Source organism: Gymnogyps californianus, chromosome Z (assembly GCF_018139145.2).
Source record: "Gymnogyps californianus isolate 813 chromosome Z, ASM1813914v2, whole genome shotgun sequence".
Lineage (NCBI taxonomy): Eukaryota > Metazoa > Chordata > Aves > Accipitriformes > Cathartidae > Gymnogyps > Gymnogyps californianus.
Window position 1 is genome coordinate 58,269,321 of NC_059500.1, and position 20,770 is coordinate 58,290,090.

The following is a 20,770-nucleotide window of genomic DNA, read 5'->3' on the forward strand; positions in this document are numbered from 1 at the left end:
CACACTGGAAACGCTGGAGGTGGCTGTATTGTGGTGATGCTATTTGTGAGCTGGGGTGGAGGGTGCTGTTGCTGTGAGGAGTGATTTGATGGTAAAAGGCAATGCTGAAAGGAAATTATGGAACTGCTCTGTCATAACTTATGAAGACTGTGTTGTGAGTGTTAGGCTGGTTGCCTGGAAGCTCCCCATGTCACTACGTGTGATTAAATTGGTAAAGTCATGAATATTATAATAGTAGCCAATAAGACAATCCTCAGTAAATGTCCAATTTGTTGCCAGACCCTGGGTGAGTAGCCGAGACCGAGGAGCCTTGCTCAACGCCCAGAGTCCACCAACGTGAGTTTTTGGTTATCAGGGCCAGTGATGGAGAGGATGAAGAAGCTCTCTAAAGTGACGGCTGGTAAACTGTTCATCAGGGTGCTGTTTGGTCTGATGTCTCTGAAGAGTGCAGATGGCTTTGTTTGGGTTTGCTGCTGAAGGATGTGGAGCTGGCTCCAACATCGACAGAACTCAGCCCAGGGTGAGGTCTGCAGAATTAAATTCTGCAGCAGGAGCCAAGAAGGGGCTGGAGAAGGAGAGATGGCAGGAGAGAGGGGAGAGAGAGTCCTCCCACAGCTACCTTCACTTTGGTAACTGTCTTATGGCAGGGCATGGGCAGGCAGATAGGGAAGGTCCTGGCTCTAGGACATGGGACAGCATGGTGTGGAGATACCTCTGCCAGAAGTGGAGAAATGGCAGTGCCTGACTCTGCTGCTAAGGTCACAGCTTCCACTGCCTACACCTCAAATCAAGATAGCAGGGCTTTAGATAAGAGAGATGTCAGCAGCCCTGTTGTTTCAAGATCCTTTTGTCTTCCATGTGTGGTTTAAGTTTAAACAACGTTTGGTATGAATACCAACCCTAGAGTCACTGCTGGTCTCAGGCACCCAAAGACACTGAACCAGACCTGTCAGATGTGATCAGGAACAACAAGGGCTCCGCAGGGCACTGTGGCCTGAGGACCATTCGGGGGGCTTGTCCACTTAGTGGGGTCACTGTATTGTGCACGTGGCACGTATCCTATGCCAGCTAATGCACAGCTTCCCTTAGCATAAACTCATGGTGCCTTTGTGCTGGGTAGTTCATTCCCTCTTCAAAGGAGAGAGCTCCTCACAGTTAGTTTGCACTTGGGAGGGGACTCAAGACACACATCTCTGTTTTGGCATCTAAGCGTCCTGTATGGGTAGGCAGACATCTGCAGAGTTCAGTATGTCTAACCTAGCCACCCTCCTTCCTCCCAGAGCATCCACTTCACCACCACTTACATGAGAAGCCAAAGCCGCTGCATTAAAGTCAGAGTTGCAAGCATCTCCTTGGCTCTTGGTGTTTCCGTGGAGTAGAGCGTCCACCTTGAATTCATATCCTCACTTTTGCATATTAACTTCCTAGCTTCAAGAGACTTGCAGTATGGGGAAATGGTACTATCTCAGCGGACAAAGGGCACAGAGCGTGACGTGGGAGCGTGGCTTCTCAGCGAAGGAGCAGAGGTACGTGTCATGTACCAACCAAGCTGTCTGCCCAAGCAGGGAGATCGGTGGTATTCAGGAGCTGGCTGAGGACTCTATTCATCAGCTGGGGAAAGAATTGAACATATAGAATCATGTTTTGTTTCATTTTCTGAAAAACTGCAAAAAGAGCTGATACTGTGATTAAAGGCTCCCTCTTCTGTTCCTAGCTGCTATTGCACATTTTAACCACTACACAGATGTGAAAGACTTGATCCAGGTTTCCCTGTGCTGCGCAAATAGTTTTGTAATTCCCCATTTTAGAACACACATCTATATCTGATGTTAGGGAAAGAGAAGGATTTAACAGATGATATTAAATATCCCTGCTAAGCTTGTTAGGGAAGCAGATTGCTAAGGAGAGATATGGGGCTCCTGGAGACTATCTTTTGAGGCAGTCTCCTTCATTTTTCTTGGATCTAAACCACTGTTACAACAAAGTCTTCTAAGCATAATCTTATCTGAACAAGAAGAGGTGTTGTCATTTATTTCCTATAATCCCCAGGTTTCTGAAACAGTATGACATGCAGAAGTTTATTGTCAGTGATAGCTGATTTTTTTCATTATTTTCGCAGTGCCTGAGTCCACATGAAGTTTGCCGTCGTGGAAATATTGCTTCACCTGCAAATGTCTGGCTGTAACTTAATGCATGTTTACCACAGCCATTGTAGCTACAAATAACTTCATGCTGGTGAGGGTGGTGACTCAGGCCGCTTCACAAGAGTGGACTCAAGTAATAGATGTATTTCTTAAGTAAGAAATGAATCTTCTCCACCCTTTGAGCAAAGGCAGAGTCCCATTTGTACCATTTTTTACCAGCCTTTCATCTTCCTCAGTGAGGAATTGTAATACTGTTGCAAGATGCTGCAAGTGCACTTCTGTTTGGTATCAAAGGCAGGACTGAGGCTGGGATGCAGCTCTGGAGCTGGAACCCATCATGTCAGGTGAGTCAGGAACAGCTGAGAGTACTGGACCTGTCCCATCAGTGGGGCTGCATCATTAGAGGAGATGGTGAGAGCATCTGCCTTTCATTTTACTGCAAACTTCTCTCGACAGTGAACTGAAGAATGAAGAATGGGGAATGCCTGGATTCAGTCCCCTGACAAAAAAATCTAGATACTTTGTAATATCATCATTTAGGAGCTTTCCATGAGTCAGCAACATTGTTGGAAAGTAATTGTTCATTTGCTCTGTGATTGGCATAATTTTACTTAGATAGCCCTTAGAATAAAAGACATCAATGCCTGTTATACTTGTTGTTTCAATGACCACTGGAAGACACCACATGTGCATGTAATTAATAAAGGTACCATAATTAAAGGGCTATACAGTTAAGGCAGGAATCACTACTAATATGATACTGGTTTCTGCCATACTTCTGCCACGGTATGAGTCCAAGGAGTCTTAACAGCCTCAGGTGTTTGAGATTGCTGCTTTCTATCTGAAAACAAGGATACTTACGCTTTTGTACCAAAATGAACATATTTAAACACCCAACTCAACACAATGGAAACAAGATGGTAGCATGTACTTGCTCCTGAGAACCTGCCAGCCTTTTGTATCTGCCAATTAGCCCAAGAAACAGAAATTCTCTAGAAAAAGAGAGCAAGGAAGGATGGTGATATCATCATCATGCTTTTTAGTTCAGGGATGGCAGTGCTTTGTATTAGCAAAAGTACATCTGAAATCTCATTTAATACTAGTCACAACATTTGTGTCAGTGTATTGTCGGGCTTTCTCTGTAAATACCAGAGGGACGATGAACTTTTAAACAACCTTTAAACAATTGCAAAAGAGTTAGTTTGGAAAAGACTTTCCGTAAAGGTAAAATCTGATTTCACTCTAAAATCACTGCAAAAAAGGCAGAAAAATACTTACAGAGGCAACAAAAGCTTAAATTAAAAAATGTTACACATGATATCAGTCACTGACATTCTCCTTTTCATAGCTCAGGATCTTTGGTCAAATATCTGAAAAGCAAATAACAGAAATTCATATAGTTCTGATTATGAAAGAATTTCTTTTCAGAGAGATATATGCCTCTTAGAAGGTACAATATAAATGTTATTAAACTCTTAGGGATAACGAATGTAGAAAGCTCACCAGAATCAGAGAGTTTGAATGCAACCTGTGCAACATTCTGTGGCTGAGAAAGGGTTTAAACAGTGTTATGTGGCTCTCTGAAGTAAAGAGAAGACCCACTGATCAAAGGTGGAATATTGTTCAGCATGGCAGGGAGGAGATGAGAAGGAAGCTCTGTGAATGTAACACCAGCTCTTTCAAGGCTTTGTTATAGGGGTACTTGGAAAACGGGGTAAGGGCAATAAAACATTACTCATTCTTTTAGAAGGCAACAGAGCAGTAAATTTCTAAGTGGAGTTGTGCGCTATCGCTCTGTTTTCCACAGCAGAAATGATGACTATTTTTAGTGGCACATAGACAAAGTACTTAATTGCTTTGTGGGCTTTCTATCTGTCAGAACTTTTACTCACCCATTTTAACTCACTTTGGTGATTTTATTCCAGTTTATTTCCAAATTTTGATAACATATTTTAACTGTGATGTGTGTTGGTTGAGTAATAGTTCTGCAGTCACTTGTGTCTACTTCTTCTCTTCCAATATCTATCATCTAATGTCTTTGTTTTTGCGCACTAGAGGTGTTTGCTGAAACCAGTTCCATTCAGACTACTTCTGTGCATCTAATATAGCAGACTTGAAAGTGAGCTAACTGATCAGCCACAAAAAACAGGCTTCCCATAGCAAGATCGTGGGAAATGATGCACAACCTCATAAGTGAACCTCATGCTGCAGAGTGAGACCCGATGAGGTCTGCTGGAGCTGAGGGAGTCCCTTCCTGCAAACACAGGGGCTGAAAGGCTGCACGAGTGTTATGCTTGGGAGGTGCAGAAGCAAGGATAAAAGCGGCAAGGAGAAGAGAAAGAGAGGGATCAGAACAACACTCCATGGCAAGCGCTAGCAAAGGCTGGAGAATGGATTTTGCCGTTGTTTGAGCTGTGTCCAGGGTCACAGCAGTGCAAGTGTATTCTCTGTCACTGTCCTGGGCTCACATCTAGGCTCTCAGCGTCTGACATGCCAGGTGACATAGGACTGTGGTATGAGACAGGGGAGTGTGTGACCGCGGTGTGAACCAGGGGACCAGCATGAAGCCCATGGGACCATCACATTGTTTGACATGAAGGAACCCAAGCACTGGCCAGCGGCTTAGACCACGTACCTGCCAGAGCTGGTGGAGCGAGCAGTTCCTGCTACTGCACTGCAAAGGTGAGGGGTGGAGGCATCACAGCAGGGTGCTGTGTCTTGCTCATACACTTTAGTGTTATCTGCACAGCGCAGTGTATTTTCCATTTCTCCTCCAAATGGAGAGAAAACATGCAGCCCCAAATTCTAAGTAAACTCTAAGGTGTGAAGAGGAAAATATGCCTGTTGGCTTTCTCTGTTCCTCCCACCTTCTCAGCTGTTCTTGATTTGCACATGTGTGCAACATGTCTCTGGGCCATTTATGGTGTTCATTAAACTTGGAACAACCACCTAATTTCCTTGTCTTTTAAAGCCAATTAAACCAATTGCACATTAACAACGTCTGCCTCTGGCTCTTAATTTACATCAGCTTTTAGCACTCAGGCTGGCTCCTGCTGAGACATGCATTGCTGCTGTAGTATTGGTCCAGCTCCATTCCTAGTACCATCAAAAATTCACTTTTCTAGAGCAGATTCCTCAGAGCAACTGCAGCTGTAATAGTCATGAGAACAGCCAGGGAGGATTGCAAGCACTTTCTGCTTTCAGAGTTTTGCTTTCCTATAACCTTGTCCTGGAAATTAATGTTTTGTCTACCTTGGACTTTTCAATGAATTTTCTCCCTATTCCAATAGTACTGGGACAACCATTTAAACCACACAGTCCTCTAGGAAAGCAGAGACTGTTTGTCAGAACTAGTGCTGTTCCCACAGTATTGTTGGGAAATTTTTTTTTCAGATAACATAAGAATATAACTGGCTTTTCATGCGAGGCAAAAGCGAGTTCTCGCCTAGTAACCTGCTAGGAACAGTGGATGATGCAGGTATGTAGGAAAGAGGACTAGAGTGGGGCAAGGCTGGTACTTCCCCAGAATACTAACCCAATCTCTCGTGATTTGTGTTTTGGTGATGTCTTGATGACACAAGCTTTTGTATTAGTAGCTCTCAATAAGTATTTCTCAGGAATTTGTCACAGCAAGTAGTTTAGCAGCTTAAAAACAGTCTTCTGATTGTTTTGAACTATGGGGTTTTTTTTTCCCTACTTATTTTTGTATTGGTAAAGACCATAGATAATTACTTCTTACTCACTTTCTCCATGCCACTTTCAAATGTATGGACTTCTTTCATATCCCCAGTTATGTCCTTCTGCAAACTGAGATGCCCTGTGTATTTAGTTGTTTCTAACACAGAAGCTGCTTCTTTGCTGCTCTTCTCCTTATCTCTTCTAATCCTGCCATACTGTTTGTAAGATGAAGGCAGGAGGACCAGCATGATATGGAAGAAGTGAGCTTTCCTTCGACTTATTTAGTGGCATAAAAACACTTCTGTTTTTCTGTTTTCTATTTCTTTCCTAATCCTGTTTGTTTTCAGATTCTTACTGGACCAACATTTTCACTTGCAGTAACCCGAAGATCTCATTCATGAATCCTAATAGTCAACTCAAAGCTCATAGCTGTGTACAAAAAGTTGATTTTCCCCACGTCACTTTGTGTTCATCTATGCTGAATTTATCTGACACTGTCACTCAGTTCCATGAGGTCCTTCTGCATTCTTCACAGCTGGACTTTAACTTCCTCTCTCTGTACAGCTTTATATCAACAAAAAAACCTTTATCCCTTCATTATTCATTCCCATTCCCAGATCACCAATGAGTATGTTGAATAGCACTGGCCCCAGGACAGATTACTGTGGGACCCCATTGATGATGTCAGTTCACTTGTAAACCCCAATAATTTATTCTTTATTTCCTATCTTTCAGTTAGCCATTTATGGTGTGAGTCTTTTGCTTGTATCCCATGGCAGCCTAGTTTCTTTAAGAGTGAGGAATGCTTTCTGGAAAGAAAGTGGACACTAATCAGGGAGGTCACCCGTCATGGACTCCTTCATGGAATGCCAGTAGATTTGCGTTATGACTCCTCTTTACTTTTCCCCAGTGTACTGTGTTTAGTCATGTTCCCACCCTTCTGGTTTTCAGGCTAGTCTCTACCTCTTTACCCAATATGGACAGCAGACTTAATGTTCAGGAGCTTTCTGGATACTGCCTGGCACCTCTCCACTTGACATTGTACCTGCCAGGCTTCTGTACTGTGGTCCTGAGGCAGATTTCAGCCAGTGCCTCGCATCATTCGTCCACCTCAAGTTCTTATAGAGCTCCGGAGTGAATACCATCCAGTCCTGGCTTGTTATGGCTTGTTTTGAGGATCTGCCCTACAACATCTTCTACCTATACTTCAGTTTGAGACAGATCCTTCAGCATGTCCCTTTCTCTGTCCTGTGGGAACCTCCCCAAGCTCCACCATAGTGAAAACATATGCAAAATATTTATTTAGGTTTTCTGCTACAGCCTTATCTTCTTTAAGCACTCCTCCTATACCCTGACCATCTACTGGCCCTCAATGCCCTCTTCAGGCTTCTTGATCCCATTGCATCTGAACAAGAATTCATGGCTACTTGCAGATTGCTCCTGTAACAGCTCTGGAGGAGAATACATTACTCTAGTCTTTTCTTCCATTTACCCTCCAGACAGTGGCATTGGCCTTAAGTGCTTCTGAACGTTTTTTCCCACAGCAGGGGGTAAGTTTGGGATACATTATTAAGGGCCATTTGTGGAATATAGAGCCTGAATTCAGCAAAGCGTGTGCCTAAATCCCATTATTTTAACACTGACCTGTGTTCAGCACTTAAATACTCTGCAGAGTTTATAGCTCTAACTAGCAAGCTGTGGGCAACACGTATTTCTTTTCTCTGTAATTTTTAATGATATTACTTCTCGTTTGGCTTGTTGTTGATAATGCAGACCCTTATGCAGAGCTTGCTGTAGTAGTGCAGTGGGGAAACATCTATGTGTGTCCTGCAGCAGTGAGGTGGGAGTCTGTCTCCCTTGGGCCCTGCAGCTTTACCAAAGCTAGCATGTTACCATAGCTAGTCATTGCTAGCATGAGATCTGGAAGCAGCAGTTCTTCAGCAGGACACTAAGGGGCAGCCCCAGACCAAAAGAAGTTTTCTGCATTTTTTTATATACATACAAACTAAGAGAAAACTTTATTTACCTCATTTTTCTATATTGATTTAACATCAGCAGTGCCAAGGAATATTGAATCAAGTTGGTCTGGCGTGGGTTTTTTCCGTTGCATCTTTTGGTAGGTATTTATTTTGGCACTGGTGATAAGGAAGGTGAGTTTATTTGCCAGTTATCTCAAGAAGGGCCCACTTGAGCACACGGCTCACAGACAGAGCAGAGACGATGGAAAAGATGCAGTGAGCTCTGCATCTGGAGCCTTGGTGGTCACCTGTGTATCATGGCATGGTCAAGTGCATGTACAAGCATGTAGTTGTACGGGCCAGGGGCCTTTGCTGCTCAGAGGCACTCATTGCCACCAGAGAGCTAGTCACACCAGCCCTAGGAAACCCATTCCTAAAGTAATAGCTGCTGTGTGGATAGTTGGAGACCAGGAAGGAGGAACTGAGGCAGGAGTCACTCAACATCCCACTCAGGACCAAGGAAAACCTGTGGAAGATTTTCCTACCACTACAACCTGGTAGGTGACTTGGTCACCGTCCTGTGACGCAGGATCACCCCCTGCAAGGAGGGGTCCCAGTAGTTATGAAGCATAACCTGAACCTAGCTGCAAAAACCTTGTGGAAGGAACTGGATGTTGAAGTGAATTAGGACAGAGGCTGCTGCACATTCATACGAGTTCCAATTAGGAAGAAACATGAGTCGGTCAGAACCAGCGTGTCTCAAAAGGCTGGATTTGCCTTATCGATCAGTGGATTTAACACAAAGGGAATTACCGTCTTGGCTTTGTTCAGAAGATGATATATTGCCAAATACTAGCTGTAACGTGAGCTACCAAAGCCAGCTGGCACTGGGTGCGTGTTCTCTGGTTACAGGGGGGAGAGCTGCTCTGTAACGGAACCCCCTGCCGCTACCTGAGGCAGAGCTGGCTCTGACTCTGTGTCTACATCGGGGTGCTTTACACTATTTTGGTATCCTTCCTTGGTGTAGATAGACTGCATTAAAGTAATAAATGGCTTGGCTGATACACGGCTGGATAGGTACGTCTCCTTCAGAGGCTTACAAGGAAGAAAGGATTGTATAGCCAGAATATCACTTCAAAACTCCAGCTTAGGGTTAATAAAGGCTTTCTAGGCTATTTTCCAGGTAACAGTACATTCCTATACAACTTGATGTTGCCTTCACAGCCTAGTAACGGGTAGTTGCTCACAGAGGGAGGAAATGGTGGCTGGGAGGAGGGGAAGGGAGCAGTAGGTGGTAACACAAGTCAGTACCTCAAGTGCAGACAATGGTCCAATTTCTGTCCTAAGCAAGTATCACAAGGGAAATGACCACTATGGGAACAAGCAGAGTTCAATGATCTGGACATTTCAATAAAAAAGTCATTTACATATTTGTAAAAGAAGTGTATAATCTTGTCCAAAACAGGACTCAGCAGAGAATGAGATCAGGATACACTTCAGCTGGGCAGCCCTTGAAGTGTAACCCATTAAAAAAGATACCTACAGAGTAAACCACCAAATTTAGGTGGTAAAAGCTATTAGCAAGAGCTTTAATTGCTCTTTGCTATTCTGCTGCCTGTGCGGTCACAGCAGTTAAAACAGGGTTGAAGATGTGAACCGGAACCTGTGGGGAAGGGAGACATGCCTGATGTAAAGGGATAAATCAATCAACCACCCAGATATTGAAACAAAACACAAATGAACATGCTAACAATCCTAAAAATGTAAAAAATGCTCTTGTAAAAATGCAATCCTAAAAATGTAAAAAATGTATAACTTAACAAGAAATACGGGTTCAAATGTAAGTCTCTTATAAGCTCTTTAGTCTATATTCATAAGCTCTTTACTCTAATCTAGGCTCTAATCTAATGTAAGCTTTTTAGTGTATAGTATATCTGTCCTTCTGAGCCTTGCAGTGTTCCCTGTTGCTTCCCGTCACACCTTTTGCCACTTTGGGGGTACAACATTGATTCAAAACACGTGCATCCCAAGAACAGTGCAAGTTTGGGAAAAATAAATAATGACAGGATGTGGGTGGGAGGCTGACTTGCCTTTCCCAGCGCAATAATTATTTGTGAGAAAATATTCCCCACATGCATTCTGGCAAATGTTGAAAACCAGATGCCCTAAGTATGAGATCCTCCCACTTAAGCTGAGCAATATTTTACTGTGGCTTAGACTGTCACTTTATAGGCTGCTCTGGCTTAAAGGCAGCCTGTGTTATGTTGTCTCAAGAAGAGACCAAGGAAAAATCCTGGTGAAGAAGCCAAAGCTTCTCCTTCCCAGCTGTGGAGGAAGAAGGCTGCTGACTTAATTCAAGGGCTGAGTGCTTTCACACAGGGCAGAACTCTGCTCAGTTTTTTGAGGAGCAGAGACCAGCCATAAGATTTTCTGCCTGTGGTCTGACTGCCCCATCTCCATGTAGGAGGGGAGGAGCAGTCCCGTAGAGCCTCCCAGCTGGGTGTACCTCTACATTACCCCAACTAAAATTAAAGGACGCCGTCATAGCTAGTTGGGTCCTTTCTCAGGTCTACAGGTCAAGTAACAACCTCTGCCTCTCTCAGCAGCCTCCAGTGAAATCAGATGGCGGACTCATTCTGTAAGCCTAGCATCTATTACTGCTTGAGCAAAGATGGCAGAATTCGGCCCTATAGAGTATTCGTGCCATGCCAGGTGAAAAATCTGCCCTTCTGCTTCTGACAGGCATTGATTTTGCAGTGCACATTTTAATATTGAAATACTCATTAGGAGAAGGGCACAGCTGGAACATTCTGCAAGGGGCAAGCACATACGTGAAGGGGACACTAAAACATGGAACTAGAGGGGGCGAGTCAAGGGACAGGCTGCTTTTAAGTTTATTTTTGAGTTTGAGTGAGGAACCAACACTATTTGAAGGGAATTTATGAAGTCAACAAAGTCAAACTCTTTGTGGTAGTGGTAGGTGGTGCAAAAAGGGCCAATGGCCACGATTGCAGCTTGGGATGCTCAGACTGGATATTAGCGTAAACATCTTCCCCAGGGAGGTAGTGCAGCACTAGAGCAGATTATCCAAGAACCTGTGAAATCTCCATCCTTGGAGTTTTTCAAGATTTAACTAGACAAAGCCATAGCTGACCTGGTCTGGCATTGGTGATCATCCTGCTTTGAGCAGGAGGTGGGATTAGGCACCTCCAGAGGTGCCTTCCCACCAACACTGATGTGATTTGGCAGGTTGTGACAGACAAAGTTTGGTCATGAATGAGGAAGGCGCCAATCTTCACCATGTCTACAGTCATGCTGCAGTCCTACTCCCTCTGTCAACCACACGTCTGGTGCTGCTCTTGTGTTTACCCTGGTGGAAACCAGAGTGCAGGGGAGGATTGATGGGGGAATGGTGGTTGCTGACACAGAATCAGGTCTTGCCCTGATACAGAAGTGCTCGCAGGCTGTGTTGACTTTAGTTATCTTCAGTGCTTATTAGATATCATACAAAACCAGATTGTGCTGGAGTTTTGAATGAAGGATTAAAAACAGTTGATGGATAATCATGAATTTTGAGTAGCCTCTGGGACCTGCCCTCACAGGAATTAAGAGATCTCTGCTGTCACTGGATCCACTGGCAGGATTTCACTAACCAGGGATGAAAGGGATGGACACAGCAAATTGGATGGACCTCTTAACAAACAAGCTCAGTGCAGCTGTTCCCTATGTACATGTAATCCACTAGCATGGAATAGAGAGTTTCTTACACAATTAGGTGAAGTGAAAGTAGCTATTGAAAGAGACTGCACAGATTATGTCACTGTATAAATTATTGAGCTGATGTCCTGGAGATGATAGAGGAAACCCTTCTTTCTTCTCTGTCCTGAGGATGGCAACTCCGAAAGTTTATACCTGCTTCCTGGAAGTTGTACTTCCTGTAGACTCTGCTTAGATAATTAATTTGCAATATTTATCAGCCAGAGGATCAATGTAATATATAGACAAACAGAAGGATTTTATACTTATGTATTGACTCAGCCGTGGTTTTTTTTCTGGTTGTGGGTGAAACTGTTGTTGAATAAGTGGCAAAAAAACCCCAACATTTTGATGTTTATCTGGTTAATATTTCTGAGCAATAGTTATAAGCATTAATGAATCACAGGCAAGGCTTAGCCCTGCATGGCTGTAGCTACATAAGAGACTCCATGCTTTTTCTTAGCATATGCAAAGACACAGAGAATGCCCAGGATCTGAGTGGAAGAGCTGTGCTGCACCTGGTATCACCCATGTTCTTTTCCCACACACTGCATATGGTCTAGCTAGACTCCTGTGCTTGCTGGAGCAGAGGGACTCCCTCTGTACAAAACTGGGCACCCATTAGCTATCCCCAAATACAGAAGAGGTATGGAGAGCAACTCTCCTCCCCAACTCTCCTGTGACTCCAGAAGGGATTAGGTTCCTGTTGTTGCATATCAACATTTCCAGGCTGGTTTCCACCTGGACCTTTTCTAAAATTTACCTGAGCTTTGGCTCCCCCCATCCCTGGCGAGCACTCACAACCGCAGTGATGGGAGGTGAAGGTGTACTCCCTGCACGCAGTATTGTGCATGTCTGCAGAGACCTCTAACCAGGAGAGCCTGCCTACTGTTTCGGAAACAATGCTTTACACAGGGTCACCTCCCATACTGCTGGGATCCAGCATTTTCATGTGGCTTCCCCTTCCCTCCCCCTTCTCCCAGAGGCACAGCCAAGACCCCTCAGGTTTTGGAGACTTGTCACAACGGCGCAGACAGAAGAAACATCATGTCTGGAAGCAAAGGAGATGGGCAGAGGTGTGGGCTGAGATCTGCTGTGCCACTCAAAATCAGGAGTGCCTGGAGGCTTTCAGAGCTGAAAACAATGCCCATCTCATTCTCTTTCCCCCTGGCTGGAATAAAAGAGAGAAAGAGTTGCAGCTGTGTGCCCTCTTGCTGTTTATCTGCACAGTTGTGCTCGCTGGATGTGCGTGTGCAGCAGGTGGAAGGCATTATTGAGGGAAAGCAAACACAAAGCAAGCAGTTTTCCATTTCATGTGGCTGTCGTGAAAACTGTGGTTATTTGGTATTTGGCGTGGTAAGTGGGTCCTACCATGGTCAAGATTCTGTTTCTTGCATCCCCCGCCATTGCCCCCAGGGTAAGTGAGTCCCGGGGCTCAGGGCAGGGGAACGCCTCCTGGGGGAAGATCACTTATTAAAAAAGAGATGCTGAACTGCAGTTGTTGTGCAGGACTAACAAAAATGAAGCCAAGCCTGTTGATCAGTGCACACTGTAACTTCAGGCACACTTTCCTCTGAAACTGGTTTCCTCATTTCCTCCTGAGGACACATGTACTACAGCAAGAATTTCATTCAGCAAGGGCCAACATTTTAGGCTTACGGAGACATCTGACAATAAAGGTAGATGTCTCAAGGGATTTGCGGCAAACACACCTACAAGCCTACCCCTAGATACCCAAGAATCTTTGAACACTGGCTGCCAACACCGAGGCATTTAGACTCTCAGCTGTAGAAGTGCAGAGAGACAGATTAGAAAGAGTTCTTTTGAAAATGGGGGCAAGTTGTTTTATATTGACTTAGTGATTGTTAGTGTTTTCTAATTTTGACCTTCAGGCCCCTGGATGGGCATATTTGTAAAAGATCAAATGATAAAAAATATCTCCTATGTTCCACACACAGCCCTCTGCTCTGCCTAGTGAATATTTTAGTGACCCATTTACAGCAAGTGGCTTTTATTGAACAGAGTAGGCAGATGCAGAGGGAAACAGAAGCCCCGTCATCCTTGTGACAATTATACGTCTGTCTCTATTTGTGTAATCCACCCTCTCAGCCTGATAAACAAGAGCCTGTGCATGGGTTTTGAAAGGAAGGTGACCATCACATTCTGTGATCTGAGTATTTTCTTGCATACACATCAGCTAGCCTGTACAGCAGGTAAGTGTTAGCCTTTGCATGGTGATATTGTTCAGGACTCCAGTCTTACCTTGAATTTCATTCTGTTTTTTTAATTTCTCTCCCGGGGCTTAATCAACATAATGTTTCCCTTTCACCTGATTTCTATTTTTAGTTATTTTTTGAGTCAGCTACTCAGCAACTAATTGCATTTCCATCTTTTTTCTTGGTGGTTCTTCCCTATGTACCTTCTTACTGCATGCTTGATGAAGCAAACCCTAGGGAGTGTCTAGCTCACATTTGTTTATTCCAGGTAATTTACAGGAAAAAATGTCAGCCCAAGCAAACACGACCGAATAAATTGAAAGCTCATGTTTCTATCCTTGTTGTTGGTGACTTTCCTCTAACCACCTAAGAAACTGGTGTGGAGCCTTCTGTATAAATGCGCATCCACTTTGGCCGCTGTTATTTGTTGATCTCATTTTCTTGAGAAAACCTTTGCATGAACAGGTAGGAGGGTGTGCCTTCATTTTCCCTGTGTTTTCAGCTATGGGTATGGGACATTTCCTTTTGCAGTAGCTTTGCAAAATGGATGCACAGTAGATCACTTTCTTAAAGAAAGAACTTCCTTTCCATTTACCTTTTCAAAGTTATTGCTAGTGAGTTCAGGACAATGTTTTATTTTATAACAGTCTAGCCTTGCTCACACACAGCTAACAGGATGGATCAACTGAAAACCCATTTCTTCAGTACTGGTAACAATTTCTTTCTTCAGCTAGCTCTCCATCCCTTCCCTGAGACCAGCCTTTTGTCTGGCTCCTGTGCGATGTCACTGACTCTGGACCTTTGCTCCACAGCTCTCCCGCTCACTGCTATGTCCACACCGCTGGAGGACGCGATGGACACCTTGATCAGGATTTTCCATCACTACTCTGGCAAAGAAGGAGACAGATACAAGCTCAGTAAAGGAGAACTCAAGGAGCTCCTCACCAGTGAGCTCACTGACTTCCTTTCAGTAAGACACAGCTCCTGAACCTCTTGAGTTACTGTTTCTTGGGCGGGATAAGCATCTATCCAAGTGTTCATTCTGCAAGGCACATCCTGCCACAGCCTCTCGGATGACAGTTATCTTTGTGGAGTCGGACAGAAGGAGATGAGATTAGATGTCCCATTTGAGAAGAGTGTATTCAGAGGGTGGTCCAGCCCCACTGCCCTGCCATGTGTCATCAGCAGCAGAGACCAGTACCTGTGCTTACTCCTCTGCGCTTTTGAGCAGGAGGACAAGGGCAGCCTAGAAGCAGTAGCAAAATCAATGCTAAATCAGGCTTTAATCAATTTTTTGTTTGTTTGTTCATTTTTAATAATAGGGCATAGATAAGTCCTTCGAAGAATTAAATCCAGCAACCAGTTCTCATGAGACAAGAAAGTAGCTTGTGCACAACGGCCACAGACACAGTACAGCTGCTTGTGTGCCCTGCAGAGAGATGCTAAGAAAATCCTTTCAGCGATAAGCTGCTGATCTGAATATCTCTTTGCATGTTTGTTATGTTCTGCGTTACACAGCATGGATGCTTTTTATGAAATGATAACCAGATACATAGTTGTTTTTCTGTATCCTCTTAATTGTAAAAACTGTGTGGACCCTATCACCACCAGCAGGATTTTTTTTACATTGTATCCATTTCCTTGAATTGGATTTTCTTTTAATCTTGGCTATTGATTTATTACTACGAGATTCACTGTTCTTACTCCTACTGAATAGAATGTATTGTTTGCTAAGTAGAGGTCTTCTGAATGTGATGAATGGATGTATAATACGACCACTTATGAATAGCCTGTTGAAAATCTAAGTACTGTTTGTTAAGGGATGATGCAGAGAAATGCACATTATAAATCCATCTTGTCAAAAGAAATCAGTGTGCAGCAGCTCCTAAAATCTGTTTGATTCATTTCAGTGCCTATTTAGTACCTGTATTCTTTCTAAGAGCTGCACTGTGTTCGGTTTCTGTTGCTGTGCACTTTTGGGACTCCAGACCTATGTTTTTAATGCTGTGGCTAGTCGTGTATTACTATTCAAGTGCATATTTCATGCAGCCCTTTATTTAATAGCACTGAGGCTTGTGACATAGCAGTGGGTTGCACCACCGGGTGTGTCAGAATTATGCATTCAAAATCTGCACAGCTAAGTCACTTTTCTTTCTCTTTAGGGCCAAAAGGACCCCCTTCTGGTGGATAAGATTATGAAAGATCTGGACTCCAATAAAGACAATGAAGTGGATTTTAATGAATTTGTCATTCTGGTTGCTGTTTTGACTGTGGCATGTAATGATTTCTTTGAAGAACAGCTAAAGAAAGAGGGTTTTTAAAAATGCTCAATACAATCAATTTCCTGGCCACAGATGCGAGCAAAGCACACCTAGTTAGGTAGCCCTCATCAGTGTTTAGTGAATAAAAACCATCATCCCTCCAACTGTTACTGCTGTAAGACACTTATGGAGCAGATCAGCAGCTGGTGTAAGCTGGACCAAAGCCAGTTTACACTACTTGAGATCTGGCTTTTAATATTTTCAGTCTTTGCACTTCATGCATCTGTGACATGCATTCATCAGTTGCCCAGGTCAAGGGCTTGGGGTGACAGATCGTTTGGCAGGAGTTGAGACTTCTATTTCTTAAATGTCAGTGGGAAGTAAAAGGCACAGGAATGTTACTTGCATACTTTCTGAATTGGAAAATTTGGAATGAGACATAAAACTTGCAATTTAGTTTTCAGTCATTCTATAACAACCATATTTTTGCAGCTCAAAAAGAGCAGCTTGGGTTTTGCTCAGCTCTGATTATTCTAAAGCCCTTTTTAGATGCTGCTCTGTACCTCCCCACACTCTTATATTTCAGATGTGGTCACAGCTGTCTCCTGCCACCTGAGCAGACGGTACCGCTTGCCATTGTTACAAGTTCATTTCCCCCACCTCCCCAGCTTCAATTTTGTTGTGTTGGCTTTACTGCATCCCAGAAGTCCACCTCTTCGTTTGGCATAAATTAATTTATTCATATGATAAATTACTCCAATACATAGAAGATTTAGTCAGCAAACTGCTCTGAGGGCTGATGGAAGGACTGGGTCTTCAGGGGAAATGTAAATGCTTTCTGCTTTCACTATTCTGGCACCCTTAAGAGGAGGGCTTTTAGAGGACCACTTGTGGGGGATTTAATGACGGGATCCCAGGGTACAGCTTTGTAATGTGAGTCATCTTATGGAACAATGATTTCATCTCACACTGATCCAACCCACTGCGTGGAAGCGGTGCAAAAGGAGCAGTGGGACCCCATGGCCAGGCGTGAAGAGAGTAGGACAATCCCTTTCAGTGTTAACCTGCTCTTGTGTTGAATTAAGAGTACTTCTACACTCCTGTTTGAATTAAGCATACTTCCAAAGCCCTGTGAATCCTCAGTGGCAGGGTGTTGTGGCTTTTTTCTTGCACAGAGAGCTCTCTTTGTTCCCTGTTATTTTTTTGGTAACTTCAAACTATAATAAAAGGCGTCTGAATTAAATGAAGATTTTCTGTTTGTGTAAGAGGTTAATAAAAAAACATCCCCCAATGAAGACATGCCCTGCTAGGCAACATTTGAAGAATGTATTTCACTTGTCTCTCCTCCCCAGACCCCTGGACATCATTCAGTAAAGACTATAATATTTGTGTAAAATCATATATCATTAAGAAGATGTAATTTGTTACAAGAAGGGGATTCTATAGGGTCTAATAAATATAACAAGGGGCAGACATCGTCCTAAGAAAGAGGCCACCACCAAATGATGTTATCCCAGAAAAAAAGAGACTTTGTGGTGGTGGCAGAGCCACAATGTGCTGCCTCTTTAACTCTTCAGTGACAGAAGTTATATAGGATTCACAGAAGATCTTCTAGGGGAACACAGCAAAAAGTATTAAAGTAAAGCTGACAACAATTGCACAACTTTTTGCTCCCTGCAATGTCATGCACCTCAATATCATGGCAGTTGTTGGACCAGGATGGCAGAAGTATCAGCCAGAAAAAGTAAGACTGCTTTTATGGTTTCCCATAGGTCCTGCAGACTATTGCTAGTCTCCAAGCCTTTCCCCTTCCCCCAAGGGGAAGGGAGAGAAGAGCAGCTTAAAGGTTCAACCCTGAGCTAAAAGGAGTAAGATTGTCCCAGTAAGCAAGAGGCTTTTTGGAAACAAGCTCCAGAAAGTTCATAAACCCTGCTCATCCCTGACGAGCCCCTGGACACGTAGCAGCCTGTGTGCTGAGCAGAATTATGCTAAGTCACAGCTGGCAGCAGCAACATGCCCCGGGGTCAGGCAGCGAGAGCTACTGCCGTGATGGAGAGGGTCAGTGGAGCCATCTCATCAGCTGAATTTACTAGGGATTGTAAGTGCAGCCTAATTCCTCTGCGGAAGGGGCTTGCTTGCACATGAGCTATGGGTGAATCAGAGGAGAATGACTCAAATGATCTTTATTCCAACAAAAGTTTTATAAAACCTCATAAATCACCCTTTTTGGCTTGGCTGGTTAGGTTTTTCTTGTTGCTGTTTTAACTGCAAGGACAACTGTTAAACCACCAACTTTAAAGAAGAAACCTGTTTGCACAAAGACTGGAGACCAAGCAGAAAAGGAAGAAAATGCTACAAAGCACATTCAGGTGCTTGAAAACACAAAGCCTTGGCACAATTTGGGGTCCTGGGGTAAGGGACTTGCCATCCTAATCTTGGGCTAACCGTGGGCTGACCCACGGCACCAGTGAGTCATTCCTCTGCCGTTCCTCTCCCATAGGAGTGAACTAGTGCTGCATTAGTAGATATCACTTCCAAGGAAGATACCTGAAGATCACCTGGAAGTTTTGAATTGCCTCTGAATCATAAAAAGCTGTGAGCAATTCTCTTTTCTATAAGCAATCCTCAGGAAGGAGAACTGTTTTGAAGCCACTTAACACTGGCTGTGCAAGATGGTGCTCGCACAGCTAACCTCACTACGGCCACTTTGTCCTGCAGATGTGAACATTTGGGGTTTAGCTTCTCTCAGAAGGGAAAAATATCTCCGTCAAACATGAAGGCAGTGGTTTTTTCTCATTGTTTACTGACACTTTTCCTGCTGACCGAGTTTGCCTGTAGGTCATGAATCTAGGAAGCACTTTGAAGTTTTACATGCAGGGGAATCTTGCTGTGTGGCTTTCTCCAAAGCCCCTCAGCTTTAGGAATGATGTCTAATTACAGGCATTTTTTTCATTTGTGTTATCAGACTGTCTGAAAAATCGGTAGAAAATTGAACACCAAAATATGGCCTAATATTTTCAAGTTACATTAAAGACCAATAAAAATACAGCAATGCTAGACAAGACCTTTTCTAGCTATTGTGAAATTGTTTTGCCTGACATCTAAAAAGCAGATTTTCAGAAGATAAATGATATTACCTTGAAAGCCTCAGCCTCTGCCATTTGCTTTTATTTCAGTTCAAAAGATACTTGAAGTGCCAGAGAAACTGGGTACACAAAGCTTGATGCACTATCAATCAGTAAATAAATTTATAACCTCTTCAGATTCGGTATCCAACTACAGATCTCGGAGAGCTGCATATGACACCACCGTGATGAGAAATGCTTTGCAATGGAGCGGTCCGTCCAAGCTCTGACTTAGCAGCCAGGTCCACTAGGAAGGCACAGGAGTGTAGAAGGTGTCAAGCACAACGGGATAATCATCATCCTACAACATCAGTTCCTCCTCGTAAAGATGAGAAACAAAGTTGCCTGGGGTTGTGGGAAGGGAGAGAAAAGTGACACTAGGAGATCCCAACAGAACAGGTGATGTTTCCAGCAGCCAGAAATGTCATTAATTGCTTTCTACCAAATGCCATTTGAGAAAGAATTGAAAGTTATTGCCAGTGATGGTTTCATATTTACGGATACAAATCTGGTGCTGCACTTGCAGGGATGCCTTGAATACATGCAGTATCTGTGTTAACCTGCACTCACTAGCAAAGGAAATCCAGCATCCCCAAAGCCTGTCGCAACTGCTGGGCAGGCACAGAGCAGTGCATGCAGCACGTGTAACAGAGCCCAGAGCTGCTCAGGGCGGCACAACAGTACAGCAGTTTGACATGCCCGCCTGTTTGGTCTTGGAAATCGGGACGAGGCTGCCTTTCAAATCCTGGTGGTTATTAATGCATTTACTTCTCACCCTTGGCACCCCAACACACAGGCTGACAAACTCCCTGGGCTGTCAGTACGGTGCCTGCTCTGTTCAGGCGTGCACACTTTACCCTTAGCAAAGCAGGTATTTCCTCGTGGGGCAAAGGCTCCAGGGTCTCCCCCAGCACAGCAATCACTGCCACAGGTGCATGGCCACAGGAACATGGTGGGTGTACGCAGTGTGCATGGGATGGACTGTATCATCTCAAAACATAGTGCAGGTTTCTCAGTGAAGCACGGCTTCCTGATATCCCAAGCAGCCAGGGAATTAACGCTGTGGTACAGACAGACCAGAAGAAGGGGAAGAAGAGCTTTGCTGTAGCAATGCAGATCCACCCCAAGTCACTCAGCCATGCAAGGCAGAGCCCCTTTCCAGGCTCCATGCTGCAGCATAAAGCAGAGCGTGGCCAGGAGGGAAACGCTCAGGGACAGCCCAGAGCCCATCGTCCCAGCTTGGCAGCACACAGAAAACATTCAGCTCCTCTCTGATTTCAGCCCTGAAGAAGTTGGGTAAAAGGTCAAACACAAAACTTGCCTCTGAAATTAGATTAATCTATATAAAGGTTTTTGACTGGCAGGAAGATTTGTTAGACTGTGATGTGACGTCACGCGCATGTCTAATAAGGGGTTTGATTGACAGGCCAACAATTATTAGATATGTCTTTAAGGATAATTAAGTCTGTTGAACAGCACTGTATTATTTGAAGAAAAAAGGGGTCACGTTTTTAATTTTATCTTGCTTCTGCCACATGATACAGCATGAGATATAACGTTTCATTTATGATCTGGTAATCTGTTTTCTAAGCTAGCTCCATCCACATCCTTTCCTCTGAGTTGGGGTATAGG

The 20,770-nt window shown here is 43.9% G+C and overlaps 1 protein-coding gene across 1 annotated transcript; it reads left to right on the plus strand.

Annotated features, from left to right (window-relative positions):
* Positions 1-1,446: 1,446 nt before the first annotated feature.
* S100Z (S100 calcium binding protein Z) lies at positions 1,447-16,073 on the plus strand. Its single transcript, XM_050913607.1, has 4 exons — positions 1,447-1,526; positions 13,646-13,749; positions 14,565-14,722; positions 15,915-16,073. Exons 1-4 carry the CDS (start codon positions 1,447-1,449, stop codon positions 16,071-16,073), a joined length of 501 nt encoding a protein of 166 aa, XP_050769564.1.
* The last annotated feature ends 4,697 nt before the right edge of the window (positions 16,074-20,770 follow it).